The sequence below is a fragment of the Meles meles genome, chromosome 14, assembly GCF_922984935.1.
Source record: "Meles meles chromosome 14, mMelMel3.1 paternal haplotype, whole genome shotgun sequence".
In the NCBI taxonomy this organism is placed as follows: Eukaryota; Metazoa; Chordata; class Mammalia; order Carnivora; family Mustelidae; genus Meles; species Meles meles.
Window position 1 is genome coordinate 23,395,470 of NC_060079.1, and position 16,751 is coordinate 23,412,220.

A 16,751-nucleotide genomic window follows, 5' to 3' on the forward strand; every position below is an offset into this window, starting at 1 on the left:
CAGCCCAGGAGATGAGGCTGAGGTTTAGGAGAAGCAGGACTGTGAGATCTAGATCAGGGCTTGGCAAACCGCCCACCAGCCCAGCCCCACCGGCCGCCTGTTTTTATAAATGAAGTTTGGCTGGAACGCCACCGCCCGCATCCGTTCAGAAATCGTCTGCGGTGGTCTCTGTGCTCCCACAGCGGAGCTGAGGAGCTGTGATACAGACCATCTGCCTCGTGAGGCCTCCAACTGTCACTATGTGGCCTTTACAGGATAAGCCTGCCGACCCCTGATCTGAATCATACACTATGACATCACAAACGATTTAAAGTTTGGAAATTAAAATAGGCAAACAGAAAACCGGGTTAAAAATAAATGCAGGGGGGCGCCTGGGTGGCTCAGTGGGTTAAAGCCTCTGCTTTCAGCTCAGGTCATGATCCCAGGATCCTGGGATCGAGCCCCGCATCGGGCTCTCTGCTCAGCAGGGAGCCTGCTTCCTCCTCTCTCTCTCTGCCTGCCTCTCTGCCTACTTGTGATCTCTGTCTGTCAAATAAATAAATAAAATCTTAAAAAAAAAAAAAAAAGTAAATGTAGGAAATGTATTACCCTGGATGGTATCAAAGGCCAAACCTTCAAGAACAGGCTTTGATCCTTCACGAATGATCTCTAAGTTACTAAGGAAGACAGATATTTGGGAGAAAGAAAGATGCTTTGTTTCTGGAAAGAGAGAAGTAAGAGAGGAACAAATACGCCCATCTTCTTAGTTCCAGCAAGGCAAGCATGGCTCTGTCGTCCAGAGCTACTGTCAGAGATGAACTATGAGACTGGAAGAAATGTGGGTCTGACCTAGAAGGACCTTATGCCTTATAGCAGCTGACCTCTGCCTAGCGCTATTCCTCCCAAAGGAAAAGGATGGTGCTCCTTTAACAGCCTGCTGAAAATGGCCACTGCTAAGGTTGACACACTTGAAATTTTCTGTCCTTCTCATAAGTCAAGGTAATGAGCGCTTTCAGAGCTGTCACAACCTCCAAACAGAACATGAGACCAAAAAAAAAAAAAAAAAAATCCAAGCATGTTGGCCACCTTGAAGGCCGGGAGAGAGGAAAGTTCTTCAACATGCACTTTCCAGTCTCAAGGGATCCATTATTCTATTGGCAAGAGAATGGCCTCACGGACGAGCTGGTGCGTGTATTTATTTCCCCGTCTCTGAGCAGCGCTCACTTGTCTGAGATCAGGCCTGGACTGAGGGACCCTGCAGTTTGACATCCCATGTGGTTTACCGCTGGTTTCTCTGCTCTCCGCATCTGGGAGACAGAAACAAACTGCGGCCCATGGGAACGAGGAGCTGTGGGTGGCAGTTTGAGAACATCTGGAAGAGGAAGGGTTTTTTGCAAGACACAAATTGCGCTGATCATTCCTAGCACAGAAAGAAAAAGTTTGGCTATCCTTGCTCAAAGGATTCTTTGTGTGGCAAAATCATGCTCTGTTCGCCTCTGCACCCGTAACAGTTAGATCAGGCAAAATGAGTTGTAGTTACCCGTCGAGTATTCCTGATGATTAATCAGGGTAATTGCGGGACCCTGCTAACTCAAGAAGGCTGAATCTTAATTATGTATCTATGAGGCCTTTAGGTAGGTATCTGGTACAGCCAACTCTTACCTGGTTTTCTCAGCACTACAAAAAAAATCTACAAAATCTACAAATCTACAAAAATAAAAAAATACTAATGGAGAGTTCCTTACAACCTTTAATCCACACAACATCACTCCACCCAAGGAGGATTTAGTATGCTTTAAAATGGACTAGAGCGCGCTAATCCTATGTGGTAAAAATGTACTATTTTTCCAAGTCCCCCAAAGATATCTTAGTCACAGCTCCTTACCTTTGATGGAGGGTTTGGCAACGATGCTGAAGTTTCTGGAAGCCTATGGAGTAAAAAATAAGAATCAGTCATGGTTTTTCATAGACAAGCAAACAGAGACTGGGCCAGCGGATTTAGCAAGTGCTACTTTCATGGACTCGCTACACCTCCATGTGTCTTCCTGGACTATCACCCCAGCGTCAAGAATGACATTTCTCTAGGGGCGCCTGGGTGGCTCAGTGGGTTAAGGCCTCTGCCTTCAGCTTGGGTCATGATCTCAGGGTCCTGGGATCGAGCCCCGCATCGGGCTCTCTGCTCGGCGGGGAGCCTGCTTCCTCCTCTCTCTCTGCCTGCTTGTGATCTCTCTCTCTGTCAAACAAATAAATAAAATCTTAAAAAAAAAAAAAAAAAGAATGACATTTCTCTAAATGAAGAAATCTTTATTTTCTTCACATTGGAAATGTCTGAACTAAAAAAAAAATAAAATTAGAACTCATTTGTTGCAATGGAACTGCTTTTCTTTAGCCTCTATACATTTACATTTTGGCATTGTAATTTTTTTTTTCCTTCATAAATGACAAATCCAGCATATATATATTTTTTATTTAAATACAACTTAGTTAACATAGAGTGGAATCCAGCATCTATTTAAAAGTAAAAATTATTTTAACTATTGACAAAAAGTCAGACAAACTTGACTTTTCTTCAGTTAAAGAGAAGTTTAATTGACATATCTTTCCACTTGAATCTTTAACCAAAAGCTAATCACTTCAGAGGAAAGAAAAGAATCTAAAAAGTAACGGGAGTACAAAGACATTGGTCTTGAATGAGATAAACAGGCACAGAGGAACCCAGGGAAATATTAAACAGAAAGACAGGGTTATCACTTTAAAGCAGGCTTTCAAACACTTCAACTACTACAGAAACCAGTTTCCACTAATTGTTTTTTAAATTAGGACCTATGCAATTTGCTAAAACACCAACTATATATCTATTAAGAAGCCACTTTAAAAAAAAAAAGAAGCCACTTTATCTTCATGTATCAGAAGAGAAAGCTATTATAAGAATCAGGAAAAGCTATTATCACACCCATAAAATCTTAACAATAGTTGCTAAAATCAAGAAAAGAAACACATTCTTTTAAGCCTAAGGTAAAGTCTTTATATTATATTAAATATCTTTATGAAGGACATAACACAAATCAAATCATTCATAAACCCATTTTCTGCCCTCAGACACAGATTGTGTTTCATCCTTTGAGTTCCAATCCTGGGCATAATAAAGGTACTTGGCAAACATCTAATGAAAGTGAAAATGGTACAAAACCTTTAAATGTAACTTTCAAAAATATTCTAGGGGCACCTGGATGGCTCAGTTGGTTAAGCATCTGCCTTTGGCTCTGGTCATGATCTCAGAGTCCTGGGATCGAGTCCTGCACTGGGCTCCTTGCTCAGCAGGGACTTGCTTCTCCCACTCCTTCTGTCCCTCCCCTCCACCTTCCCCAACCCCCGCTCTTGCTCTTTCTCTCTCAAATTAAAAATAAAAATCTTAAAAAAAAAAAATTCTACATGCCATCTCTTATTTTCTTCTAATCTTTATTTCTCTTAAAATAATCACAGAGCTCGCTTCAGCTGCACATATACTAAAATGATCACAAAAAACCACATTAGTGAAGTCTAACTGGAGATAAAACTGTATACCATTCACACTCTAAAATCACACCAACCCATAATTCCAGTCCTAATACTCACCAGTTTCTACAATCAGTATCCACCAAATCATTTTGTTCCAATAAATCAGTGTCTATTAAAAACCACCTTCAACCATAGAGTCTAGGAGGTAACTCAAGAATAATTTATGAGAAGCAGTGATGTGATAGAGCCATTAAGGAACCTGTTGCTGGGAAACCAAGAAGCACCAAGGTACTTCCTAATTATGGCTAAAGATGAATGATACTTACTTTAAATATTTCGCTAAGTCATCACTTAATTCTTTAGGGATGTAATCAGAAATCAGGCCATGAGCATAACAAATATAATCCTCTGAAAGAAAGAGAATGGAGAGTGCAAGAAAAAAAATCAGTTGCAATTATGGTAATTTTAGTCAAATTGATCAGAGTTAAGTTCTGGCTCTCTCTGGCCTTAGAGACTCACTTAAGCTCTTAGCCTCAATTTTCCCATTTGTAAAATGGGGATGTTAATATCCATGGTTACAGCAGTGAGCGATTTCATGGATGCGATATGACAGAATATAGCAGATGCCCACCAAATGATAATTAAAACAAAAATTTAGGGTCTTTTTCTTGGTTGAGGCCTTTAAATACAAATAAGCTCAAAATCAGCTGTAATAGTGTGACATATTCATGCTTATAAAGACTAATTTTTTCAGGTCTGTTTCAATATAGAATGAATCTAGTTAGTGAATAGTAATGAATACATTCATTTAAGAGACATCTTAGATGACATGTCTCTGTCAAGTACCTGAACATTATATATACTCTCAAACTAATAAAAATGTCTTCAAAAATGGAAAAAACTAAGCTCAGCAGAATGTATGATCATTAATTCTAAAGCACCTGGACACTCAGTACTAAAAGGAAGCTGTGGTATGGATGAGACGCAGTTATGGAAGTCAGAATCTGTTCTGAAGCCCTGTTTTTTATTCATATTTTATGTAGAGTACTAGAGGATAATCAAACTTAATATATGGGATGACCACACGGGGAATATAAGCTACCAAAAGGACCATCTCAGGTTTGTTGCTGGGATATTCGTTCGCTTCTTTTTTTCTTTCTCTTCTGCCTTCAAGCTAAGACAATAATTTGCCTGACCATTAAAGTGACTGCTTTCTGGAGCACATAACCTCAATGTCTTCAGTGAGAGACCTTGACTACCAACATAGTAAAGTTATTTACTGAAAACTGAAAGTTATCACTGGGCCCTTCTAAAAAATGTGCTCTTGGTTCTAGGTTAGTATTTATCCAATAAGTCATGAATAGACAAAAGGAATTAAGAAAGCTAACACATTATTCGTTTGCCACTTCTGGTGCCTTACTAAGCTAAAGATCTAAAAAAAGGAAAGCTTACTTTCTGGCTAGGCCTTAAATGGCAATATAGCCTTGCCCAGACCGTTATGTTTAGAGACTGGCACAAACACGGGATTCAGAGCAGAAGATGTGGCCTCCCAACTAGGACTGGTGACCTTGGATAAGTCATCTACTCTCTGAAACCACAGTTCTTTACTTTAAAAATGAGATCTGCCTAAATCATCTCTAACATGAGAGCTGGTAAACTCAGGATGGCCAAAGCTGTCCACCATTTCCAGGATGCTGGGAGTCCTCCACCATCTGTATGTGCAAAGGTGTTTTAAGCTAGATTTCTGCAAATCAAGGACTGCCTGAATTACCTTCAATCACAAACAGGACCCTGGTCCTAGTTTTATTTGTTTTAATGATGATAATCAGATGCTTTGGAGTTGTATGCCCACAATAGGGGAACACTGAATTGGAGCTTAAAGTCAGAAAAGTTTCTGTCCCACCATTTGGGAATGTTAATTGCATTATATAGCTGTTTTTATTCAACTATACATACAAAAACAAGAGGACACATACTATAAAAAGCAGAAGAATATATTATGTTAATAACCTAAAAGAAAAAAATTGCCCAGGGAATCAATTTTCATCTAAAATCGACATACTAAGACCAATAGTAGGACATATACTTTTATTTTTTTTTTAAGATTTTATTTATTTATTTGGCAGACAGAGATCACAGGTAGGCAGAGAGGCAGGCAGAGAGAGAGGAGGAAGCAGGCTCCCTGCTGAGCAGAGAGCCAGATGTGGGGCTCGATCTCAGGACCCTGGGATCATGACCTGAGCCGAAGGCAGGGGCTTTAACCCACTGAGCTACCCAGGTGCCCCAGGACATATACTTCTTGAGAGTAAGATGCAGAGAGGTGCAGTCCCTTGGAAACCCAGGGCCACACAAACAGTAGGACAAAAACAGGAAGCATGTGGGCTTCAGAGTCAGGCAATCTCCATGGGTCGCTCAGCTTCACCACTCACCCACTGTGGGACTCCGGGTGCAGCCTCCAGACTCTCACTGTCAGATAAGACTTACAGGGAGGGTCGGCTGACATCCTGTGTGTCCACAGGCCACTCAGGCAAAGGGCTTGGCACAGAGAACACCCTCAATAAATGATAGCCACAGCTGTTAGGCTGGTTATTGCTATTAGTGCAAAATAGTATATGTGCCGAAGGCATGATGTAAGTATCAATTGGTGACAGAAATGATCGATGGTAGAAATATTCCTGAGTTCTGAACTGAAACGCACACATGCCACAAGATCTAAGAGAACACAAAGGCAAGATAGCGAAGCTTCTGAGACACTAAGACGGTAAAATCGGGGATGCCTGGGTGGCTCAGCCAGTTAAGCGTCCGCCTGCAGCTCAGGTCAAGACCTCAGGGTCCTGGGATCAAGTCCCATGGCTGGCTTCCTGCTCAGCAGGGGTTCTGCTTGTCCCTCTTTCTCTTCCCTTCCCCTCCTCCATACTCGTGCATGTGCCCTCTCTCTCTCTCTCAAACAAATAAAATCTTAAAAAAAAGATTTTAAAATCATAAGACAGGCATTTATACACCAGCAACTTACTGCAGGCAAAAATGATTTCTGACAAAATGACTTACTTACCTTCCTTGTCACTGGAAACCTGGTCCCCAGAGAAAAATGCATTTGCCTGTACCCGGGCACTGACATTTATGTTATTGGTTTTTAAGGCTGATACAGTCTGATGAACCTGTGAAGTAACCAAAAAGGAAACATCAGGGTATTTCCAACTAACGTTAGAAATCCACCACCTTCCAGATGGTTCTCAATCCATTTAAGATGCAGGAAGAATATCTGAGGATCTAGAAATGTCTTCACTGGGTATCAGACGAAGAGAGATGGCCACAGCATTTTGGCATAATGTCATGACATGGACTTCTTAAGGCCTGTACAATATGAGAGCACTGGCTCTGGAGTTGGGCTGCTTGGGTATGCTTTGTGACCATGGACTACTTACTTAACCTCTCTGTGCCTCTATCTAATGGGGATGTGAGTAGTACCTAATGCATAGTATAGCTGTGAGCATTAAATGAGTTCATGTAAAGCCCTTAGAATAGAACCCGGCACAAAGTTAATATGCAATCATTTTTCTAAATAGAATAAATCATAAATTTCCTGCTTCCTAGGAATTTAAGAGACACAATCAATAAATATAAATATAACTTTGCTATTCATGTCATTATCATTTGCTAAGGACAAAAACTAAACGCCAAGATCCTTCTCAGGACTTACCCTGATTCTTCACGTACCACTAATGCAGATAAGGGTGAATGGTGGGGGCACTTTTGAAATCCTTCCACTACTTTGGATAGAAGCGACCTAACTCTGTAAGGTTCATTTCCATGTTTCCAGGTTCTCCATGTGCCCCATAACATGATATGACAAGCATGTTTTTACATACAAGATAGAAGAGAATCTTAGGAATCTGTACTATACCGGTATCCACTGAACTTGAAAAACTTTGTTATCAATAGACGTGGTCTGGTGAGATTCTTAATGAGTATCAAAGTGCACAATTTTCTTAGACCAGTGGCTTTCACAGTGGTTGGTTTGTTTGTACTATAAGCACAGCAAGAAATACACAGCAACCCAATAAACACATATATAAATACATGTTTCAAAGAATCATACTTAATACTTGTCTTTACTCTGTGCTATATTTTAATACATCCCATCCCATCCCATCCCATTCCAAGAGAAATACTGGTTGTGAGCCACTAAACATGTTTGAAAAACACTGTCCTAGACCTTATATTAGTTCTAGCATTTTAGGATCACTAAAATCCCTCAGGCTAAAATCTCACCAGACGGTGAGAATGAGGCAGACTTCCTCTAAGCCTGGATCCTGTCTGCCTCAGACCCCTGCCTTGCTGTGTGAACAACAAAACCTCTGAGACAACAGCAGGACTAACAGCAGCAAATGTGCATCCTGCCTCACCTTATCTGGCATGGAAGACACAAATCTGTATCACCAAGTAGTGAGAACTTCTTTCGTCCAGTGGTGAGGATCACGGGCAATGGGGATGCAGGTCAAAGGAAAATGTCAAGCTAACTCCAGAGAAGAGTTAGGGAGGATGAAAAGTAAAAGATTTCTTTTCATATTTGGATATATTTATACAAGTTCTCTTTTAGCTGGATATGTAAGATGGCCATTTGATTCACACTTAGCACCTTTTCTGAACAGTTTTTTTAGAGCATTAAACTTTTTCTGCCATAAGGTATTGGAGATGTACTATACCTTTTTTTCCAGCCACTTTATTGTCTTCTCTTTGCTGTACTTGTAGTATTTCTTTTTGTCTATTTCTGGATTAAAGAGAGAAAAACAGAAAAGTGTATTAAACAAAAAATAAATTAATAAAGTTATATACAAGACACACATATATATATATATACACACACACACATATATAATATCAACAATTTTAAAATGTCTCATAACAGTTTATACTCTTGAAAAACTCAATTTATAAGCCTGAGAGCATATTTAGAGGTTAAAAAAATCCCCAAACAGAACTTAGGTGCCTCAGGTTTCACTCAACCATCAAATGAATGGGAATTTAAGCAAATCATCAAATAATACTACAGTTCTCATCCCAAGGAGAAATTTTTCTTTTCTTTTTATTACATCTTTATGAGATGACAGATGTTAATTAAACTTATTGTGGTGATCAATTCATCAAACATGTGAGTCACCTTAGACAATGATGTGTATCAATTACTTCTTAATAAAACTGGAAAAAAGTATACAAACAAATCTGTAGAAAATCTCTAATTTTTACAACTCAGCAAATTAACATGCCAAGGAACCTTCATTTTTGGAACTGATTTGAAGCTTAGCTCAGTATTTTCAATGAGACTTCTTTTCTAAAATAAGGATGGAAATCCCAAGAAAGGAAACTGAAACTAAATGCAGACGCGCTGCAGACATTGAGGGAAAAAATCTTGTTAACTACTTGGTACTCTTCTGGTGGGATTAGCAAGAAAGAAGAAAAGATATGCCTATCTTTGAATGCATTACCAGTATAACCGACTATGTTTCAGGAGAATTTGGATTTACAATAGGCTTGACCTGGCCCTTTTTGGGGATAAAAGTGCCACCTCAGATTCTAAGTTACACTTCCGCCCTTCTCAATCCACCTAGCTTTACATACTGTGACATGAGCTGTTATTTCCTCGGTAACAATTCATTCATGGAGTTTCTTGCTTTCTGTGCAATCGGGAGAGGCAGATGCCTGCGCTCCCAGCCCCCTGCCTCATGCAGGAGTGATCTTTGGGACCCCTGGAAATCCTAGGGCAGATGCAAACTCCCCCCATGTGACTTGGCTAGCCATGTGGAATGGCGTTTCTCTTTCCTCCATATTCGTCGTGGGAGATGGAAATGCTTATTCAGGGATCATTTTCGGCAGTCTTCTGAAGTCAGTCTTCAGAAGTCTTTCGGCAGTCTTCGGAAGTTGCTTGCCTTCCACAAAATGATTTATATATATGGGAGAGGGGCTGGCCTTAGCTCCTGTACGTGCCCTTCCCCATTCCAGCCTGTGGTTGTTAACACTGTGGTGATAGGAGACAAGATGGAAGGAGGAGGGCTGGGCCTCTGCGCCCATCTCCTTGGGATGTGTCACTGGAATCACAGAGGACAGACAGTTTGGGAATTCCAAGGCGACAGCTGCTGTGTGGGAGCCAGAGGCAGACCTGGGCAAAGAGCCCGCTGTGGAACCAAGGCAGGTAAGACTGGACTCAACTTCCCTGGAGACAGCGTCCCGCCCACGTACAAAAATAAGCGGAATTCTAAGAGCACACAGCAATCACTCAATAAATGTACACTGTCGTGTGGGTTAAAACGTCTAAAGAAGCTCCCTTCGTTGTCTGAGATAAATCTCCGAAGAAGTTCAGTGTAGAGGTCTCTCCTAAGAAATCCCTCCTAAGAAATCCCACCTAGACTCTTCTACTCACTTCTCTCTTGCCTCTGATGTCTACATTTCTTGAAAGAATGTTCTACAGCATTTCCTTCCTCTCTCTCACTCCCTGAGCCCCTTGTAGACCCTTCCTTAATCCTCTTGCAAATGCTCTGTTGGTAGAAGTGGAGACCACAGGCTCGGGGACATACTGCCTGGGCTCCGGCACACCCAGTGCAGACTGATTTTCTAATGTATGGATATTGGCCTGGTTTTCTTTCTTTCTTTTTTTTAAAGATTTTATTTATTTATTTCACAGACAGAGATCACAAGTCAGACAGAGATCACAAGTAGGCAGAGAGGCAGGCAGAGAGAGGGGGAAGCGGGCTCCCTGCTGAGCAGAGAGCCTGATGCGGGGCTCGATCCCAGGACTCTGGGATCATGACCTGAGCCGAAGGCAGAGGCTTTAACCCACTGAGCCACCCAGGCACCCCAGCCTGGTTTTCTTTCAAAAGTAATTTGGTAGTGGGATAATTCTGGCTTCATAAAATTAGTTGGGAAATATTCTTTTCTCATGTAATTTCTGAAAGGGTTTGCGTAAGTATCACTATTTGAGTATTAGTTCTATCTTAAGGTATGGCAGAATTCATCAGTGATGCTAATTGGGCCTGGAGGTTTTTTTCCCTAGGAAGTTTTAAATTGTCCGTTTATTTCTAACTGAATACTCCCTGGACAAGAATAAGCACTAAGAAATATCCAACTTGGATATCCCAGGATGCTACAAAAGGACCAAGTGCAAAAACTGCTTAATTTTGAAATTCGCAAATTTCGATAAGGAGGTTCAAAATATTCATGAAGGCCACAGATTACCCAAAATTATGAAAAATACCATGTTGTTCACATCTTAAATTTAATATTCGCAAGAATTGGTGAGTTAGATAATATGTGCATATGCTGGAAAGGTTTCTTTCCTTAATGTGTCTGGTGCCTATAAAACTGGTCTCAAACATCTGGAAAGATTGGGTTTACAAAATAAAGATGGAATAAAAGTGAGTCCACAATTAAATAACATGTTCAGCAATTGGGTAATCGGCTCATAATCCTGAATTTCCCTGATGTATTATTGAACAAACTGCCTAGAGCACATTTTCACATCTACTTTCCCAATGTTTTCCATAACAGAAACTCATATAGTCTCTTTTTTCCCCTGCCTCCTGGGGACAGAAACTTGGCAACAGTACTTGGGGTATTTTAATCAGGTAAGTTTTCCTGCTCTTCTTGTTAATCACATCGGACAGCCCAGTGCAGCTCTGGCTAGCAATAGGAAACAGTGTTATACTCAAGATGAAGTTCAAGCCTTTATTAGGCCCTTCCCCTGTTATCCCTCCACTGAACGTGAGCTTCTTCGGCAAGAAGTGTACTGAGCTCCAGAGCTAGAAAACACAGACACATCATCTCCTTCACTAATAGAGCAGGCAGTGCTAACTAAGGTCACCGCCATCGTCATTTAGGATACAAACAACTGGGGCTGGGTTTACTGGGCAGGGACGAGGTGCGTAGGGGGAGGTGCTCATAAACCTACAGGCTTAACTAGATCCTTAATGCCACAGACTTCTGAGACAGCATCTGAAGTCTGATATCGAAGCAGCTGGCTGGGGAATCTGAGTGTTTCAAATTTTGCTCTACCTGCAGAGTGCCTATGGAGAGAATGGACGTTAGAGACCGTCAGCTCTCTCCTTCGTCTTTGCTCCCTCTTCTGGATATCACCTGACCACTCCTTAGCAGTCCTCTTTGTTTATTTTGAGAATCCTAGCAATAAAATATGGAACGGAACCAAACAGTAATTTACAAATGGACAGTAAGCTAAATTCGAGTAGGCAGCTGGGACTTTTCGAATAGGCAATTGCCGAAAGGAGGGAAATGGGTGCTGGAGAATAGAAAGCTCACTGCCGGGATGAGAATCATCTTTTCCTTACGTTAGCATAGTTCTCCGTCTTTCCCGTCTCTCTCTTTTTGCCTCACAAAGGGAAATTATGAAGACGGGATATACAAGATTTTTTTTAAAAATAAGTTTCTATCTTTACATGAGATACCACCTAACAATTCTACCCGCGTGTTCTGGAAGGTGTGGCACAGTTGCAAGAAGGAGAGGAAAGAGTGGCTGTCAGACACAGGCTCCAGTTCTGGTTCCCCGGCTTCTACTTCTGTGACGCTAGTCCAGTGACTTCACCTCTTTGAGACTTGGTCTCCTCATATGAAAAATGCAGGTTGTAAGGATAACGAGAGGGAATTACTGTAAGGATATGATGATATATAACTTTGCATTAGATAGTAGATATTTTTATTATCACTTATCCCCATTCTACTTAAACCACTTCAATACGTATTTAGCAATGGACCATCAAACAGATGTGTATGGGTGTGCCCAGCACTTACACATCAGCAAAGAATTAATAATTTCTAATTCAGAAGTCTTAATAGTACTTATATTAACTGAGCTTTTACTGTCTATCCAGTACTCTCTGGGCATTGATTTACCTCTACTACATAATTTAATTCCAGAAGCATCTCTTTATGGTAGACACCAGATACTATTAACTGCAATACTTAAATAATGTTCACATCCTGGTTACTCAATAATTTCAACACTATAAAGCTAAAAGAATAAAATCATTGCTTTATTTTATGATCTAGAACAACTTTGCAAAGTACTAATTATAATGTATGGGGGATACTCTCAACCCTTCAAACTCTTCATCTGATAGATCAAGGATGTTGGAAAGTTTGAATGATTTCTTCAAAACTGTATAGCAAATATACTTTTAATTTCCCTTGCAAGCCATCAGATCCTGCGATCAGATTACCAGACTGTTCTTAAAGAAATTCTTTCCCCAAAAAGAAAGGAAGCAAATATAATAAACTATTAACATTGGTTGATTATTGGATTGAGTACTAAATAATATTTAGTTTTTTATTTGAATTTTTTGTATCTTTAATTTTCTTAAGTTAAAATATTTGTTTTACCAGTCCATGCACTTTCATTTTCAAAGCAGATATATTATCAGCCTATATATTTTTCAGGTTTCTAACATGCTAGGCTTCAAATTTTTCTTTCTTTTTTAGTGATAGTAAGACAAAACATAAAGTGATAATTCAGCTTAAATTTCATATAGTAAAAGATGTATGCAATTCTTTCTAAAAGTCTTGACAGTTTCTTCATAATCAAATTCTTCTCCTAATAAATGACATCTGTATATCCTAAAATGATGGAAAGTTTAAAAACAAAACCAAAAATTTTAAAAATGAGGAAAAAAATGATATAGAAATAGTAGGATCTCTTACATCTCTTAAAAATGCATCATCCTGAAAAAGTCCTCTTCATTAAAATACACATAAACAATCTTACATTACTGGCCTTACCCCTTAACCCAGAACACAAATATGTGAAATATTTTCTTTATGTCAGTTCTGTATACAAGGTCAGCATACTGAGATAGAAATCTTTTCCCATGAAGATCCAAAGGGAAATTCATAGTATTTTGAAGTTTACTTAGAGCTGGTCAAACAAGATAAGCATAGGACATGCACTTTCTCCTGCAGCTGAACTCCGTCAGGCAATGTTGAGGAGTGAAAGAGATTAGGATAGGAGCTCAGATAATGATTCAATCAATGGTCAGGGGATCCAAGTGAAAGAAGGAAGGAATGAGAGAGAGGGAAGCTCTTGTTTTGAAATGCAGGTTATAACAAATAACAAATGCCAGTGCATTAACATCGTTTCTGAATCTGGGTTTCTGGGTTTTAAGATAACTGTTCTTTATATAGCTCATGTAAGAATTTGGGATAATGAATTAATTGCATTTTCAATTTATGTTAGCTTGGCAAAATTAAAATGACTTTTACTTATTTAAGCTTTCAGAAATGGCTGTAAGCCACTTCATTTGTTCACCACAAAAAGATTGTTATCTCCTCCAAGCTCAGCATCGGGGAATGTCTTTAATGGGACTGTTTTGATATGAGGACATGGAGAAGCAACATGGGGGGGTAGGGGGATAGGAGAAGAATACATGAAACAAGATGGGATTGGGAGGGAGACAAACCATAAATGACTCTTAATCTCACAAAACAAACTGGGGGTTGCTGGGGGGAAGTGGGATTGGGAGAGGGGGAGGGGGCTATGGACATTGGGGAGGGGAGGCGAACCATAAGAGACTATGGACTCTGAAAAACAACCTGAGGGTTTTGAAGGGTCAGGGGTGGGAGGTTGGGGGAACAGGTGGTGGGTGATGGGGAGGGCACGTTTTGCATGGAGCACTGGGTGTTGTGCAAAAAGAATGAATACTGTTACGCTGAAAAAAAATAAATAAAAAAAAAAAAAAAAAAAAAAAAAAAACCTTGGTGCCACATTCCAAATCCAAAATGGAGCCCGAAGCTTGGTCAAGGGTGATTTAGCTGAACCTACAATGTAAAATGTAATCAGCGAGGTTCTCTCCTTTCCCACTGTAAGCTTACACTTCTTGGAACCACCACTTTGTTGGGCTCAGAACTGTCACGGTTGCCAAACCAACCATGACTAACCACAGCTCATCAGCCTGTTGGTTTGGTTCCCACACTCTATGTCCATGTTAACCCTGAAGCTACTTGGATGACTTTTTGGAGACACGGATGCTAAGTTTGTATAGTGTTTCCAACTTAACAAGACATACTCACATACGCTCACATATGCTTCACTTTATTCTCTCAAAATTCAAATGAAAAGTATCTACAACTCCTCTCTTCAGTAGCCTCAGCCTCCTCCCACCCGTGTCTCCAGGAGGCCACCCTCACCACAGATCAGGGCACAGCTCAACAGTTATCCCTGACTCCCCTGCTGTCTTGACTACCACCCAATACCGAATGACGCTGGTTCTACCTCTTGGGGCTACTGTCTGTTAGTTCCAGTGCTAAGTTCAGGCTGATGGTAGCCTGAGGCTACCAGCCTCTGTGGACCTGACCTTGGATTCTCCAGTAGGTTTTCCACATTATAGCCCTGCCCTGCTCAAACTCTGCTGACGCTCCGCTACCATCACACAAAGTCAGACACACATCAGGTCCTTCATCACCTGACCCTTGCCCTGCATGGGCAAGGGTGGGAACACCTTTCCTTCCTTCCCGACCTTCACGTACCCCTGGAATTCTACACTCTGGCTAACCTGAACTCCTTAGAGGTTTTTACACATGATGAACTTTCCCATACATCCATGCCTCCGTTATGCGGCTACTCTGACTCACCCTTCAAGGCTCCACTTAGAGGCCCTCTCCCACAGGACAGCAACACCATAGCCAACTCCCCGCACTCCCCACTGCCAGGTTATAAATCTGTACTGTGCATCCCCAGAAAGCCAGGAGTTCACTTTGATTACTCTCTGCTGTCATTGCCCTATTTGCATTTGTCCCCAATAGACTCAGAGCCTAGTAAGGGAAAGGATAATGTCTTATTTATCACTAGTTTAACTCTAGTGCTCAACATATGCTTCTTAGCAGGCATTCAATAAACACTTCTTGATTTAATGAAGGTACAGGTTCTATGTAATTTTATAAGAGAGAAATCTGAGGCAGAAAGCAGTCAAGGAACTTAACTGAAGTCACAGACTAGTTCAAAGAAGAACTGAGACCAAAGCCCAAGCCTCATGATTTCTGGCCCTGTGGGAGACAGGCCCCTGTATTCCACTGGTTAGAATTTCCAACACTGAACAGGCCAGTGGAACAGAGGACTAGCACTGACAAGCGGAAGCAAGTCTGGATGACAGCCTCCCCTCCGACTGACACAGAACAAGCCTTATTGTCAGAGGGACCGGCGCCCAGCCTTTCCAGCAGCCATAAGCATGATTTCAAAGGCCACATACTCTACCTTTCTCCTCTGTCACATGTCGAAGTAACTTCTCAAGATCGGGAAGTTTCAGCAACAAGACGCAATTTGGAAACATGTCATCCACCACAACTTGATTTAGGGGCTGGAATTTTCCCTGAAAAAAGACTTCATTCAGTCAGAAGGTAAGCACTCCAGTCAGCAAACTCACCCATTATAAAAAAAGGAAAAAGATACATCACCTCATAGATGGACCTTTAACTGAGTTCAAAGTCATTTGTCTCACCTAAAGAACCCCTCCACTGGGATAGGCTCCAGAATGGGCTCTCAAGTCCCTCTAGGAAGCTCTTGAAAGCCCTGGGGTTCCAACCAGCATACCACCCATATCAAAAGTACAGTCACAGGAGGGAAAAGTTCTAGAAAAGCTCTAGAAGCCGTGGAAGCTTATGGAAATGGTTGCACTGGGCTGGTCCAACCCATTCACTAGTGAGGAAGAACCAACTGAGGTCACAGAGCAGGGGTCCTAACCATCACTCAGGAAAAAGTCCAGATCACACAGAACAAATAGCTTCCTTCCCTATCTTTACCCCAGGGCTGAAGAAAGAAATACTACAGCAAGGAGAAAATTACCAAAACGAATCTGCTCCTGCCAGAACTGTCTGATGGTGCTTCCAAATGTAGACCATGATAAAAGAAAAGATAGCCAGAGGGATAAGTACAAGGAAGCTATACACATATTAAATCAGGCCCATCTACAGAGGTGTGCACGGCGTGGTAGCCAATGGGCCAGAATTCAGAACACAGGAGTTCAGAAGATTCTTCTTCTCAGTCAGGTTATTTTTACTTAACTGTGCAGGAGCATGAAGTCTGTCTAAATCATTACTCCCCTGACTTGGATAGTGGACTTTATAAAAAAATGTATGGTTCTACCCATGTCCCACTTTTAGCTCACTCTGCTTTTCTGTTTTGGTGACAACTCCATTTGGAGACAAAGAAACTGTCTGATCAGTTTTCTTTCTGCAAATGCAGCTTTCCTTGGTTTGAAGGGTGAAATCTCATTCATTCAGTA

The 16,751-nt window shown here is 41.0% G+C and overlaps 1 protein-coding gene across 4 annotated transcripts in view; it reads right to left on the reverse strand.

Annotated features, from left to right (window-relative positions):
* Positions 1 to 16,751, reverse strand: part of RNASEH2B (ribonuclease H2 subunit B) — a 67,465-nt gene that overhangs the window by 14,112 nt on the left and 36,602 nt on the right. For all 4 annotated transcript variants that reach the window (XM_045978301.1, XM_045978299.1, XM_045978298.1 and 1 more), the window contains exons 5-9: positions 15,725 to 15,839; positions 8,184 to 8,248; positions 6,530 to 6,635; positions 3,804 to 3,885; positions 1,865 to 1,907 (exon numbers count right to left, since the gene is read on the reverse strand). In XM_045978301.1, the coding sequence (XP_045834257.1) occupies positions 1,865 to 1,907; positions 3,804 to 3,885; positions 6,530 to 6,635; positions 8,184 to 8,248; positions 15,725 to 15,839 (411 nt within the window). The remainder of the gene's footprint in view (positions 1 to 1,864; positions 1,908 to 3,803; positions 3,886 to 6,529; positions 6,636 to 8,183; positions 8,249 to 15,724; positions 15,840 to 16,751) is intronic.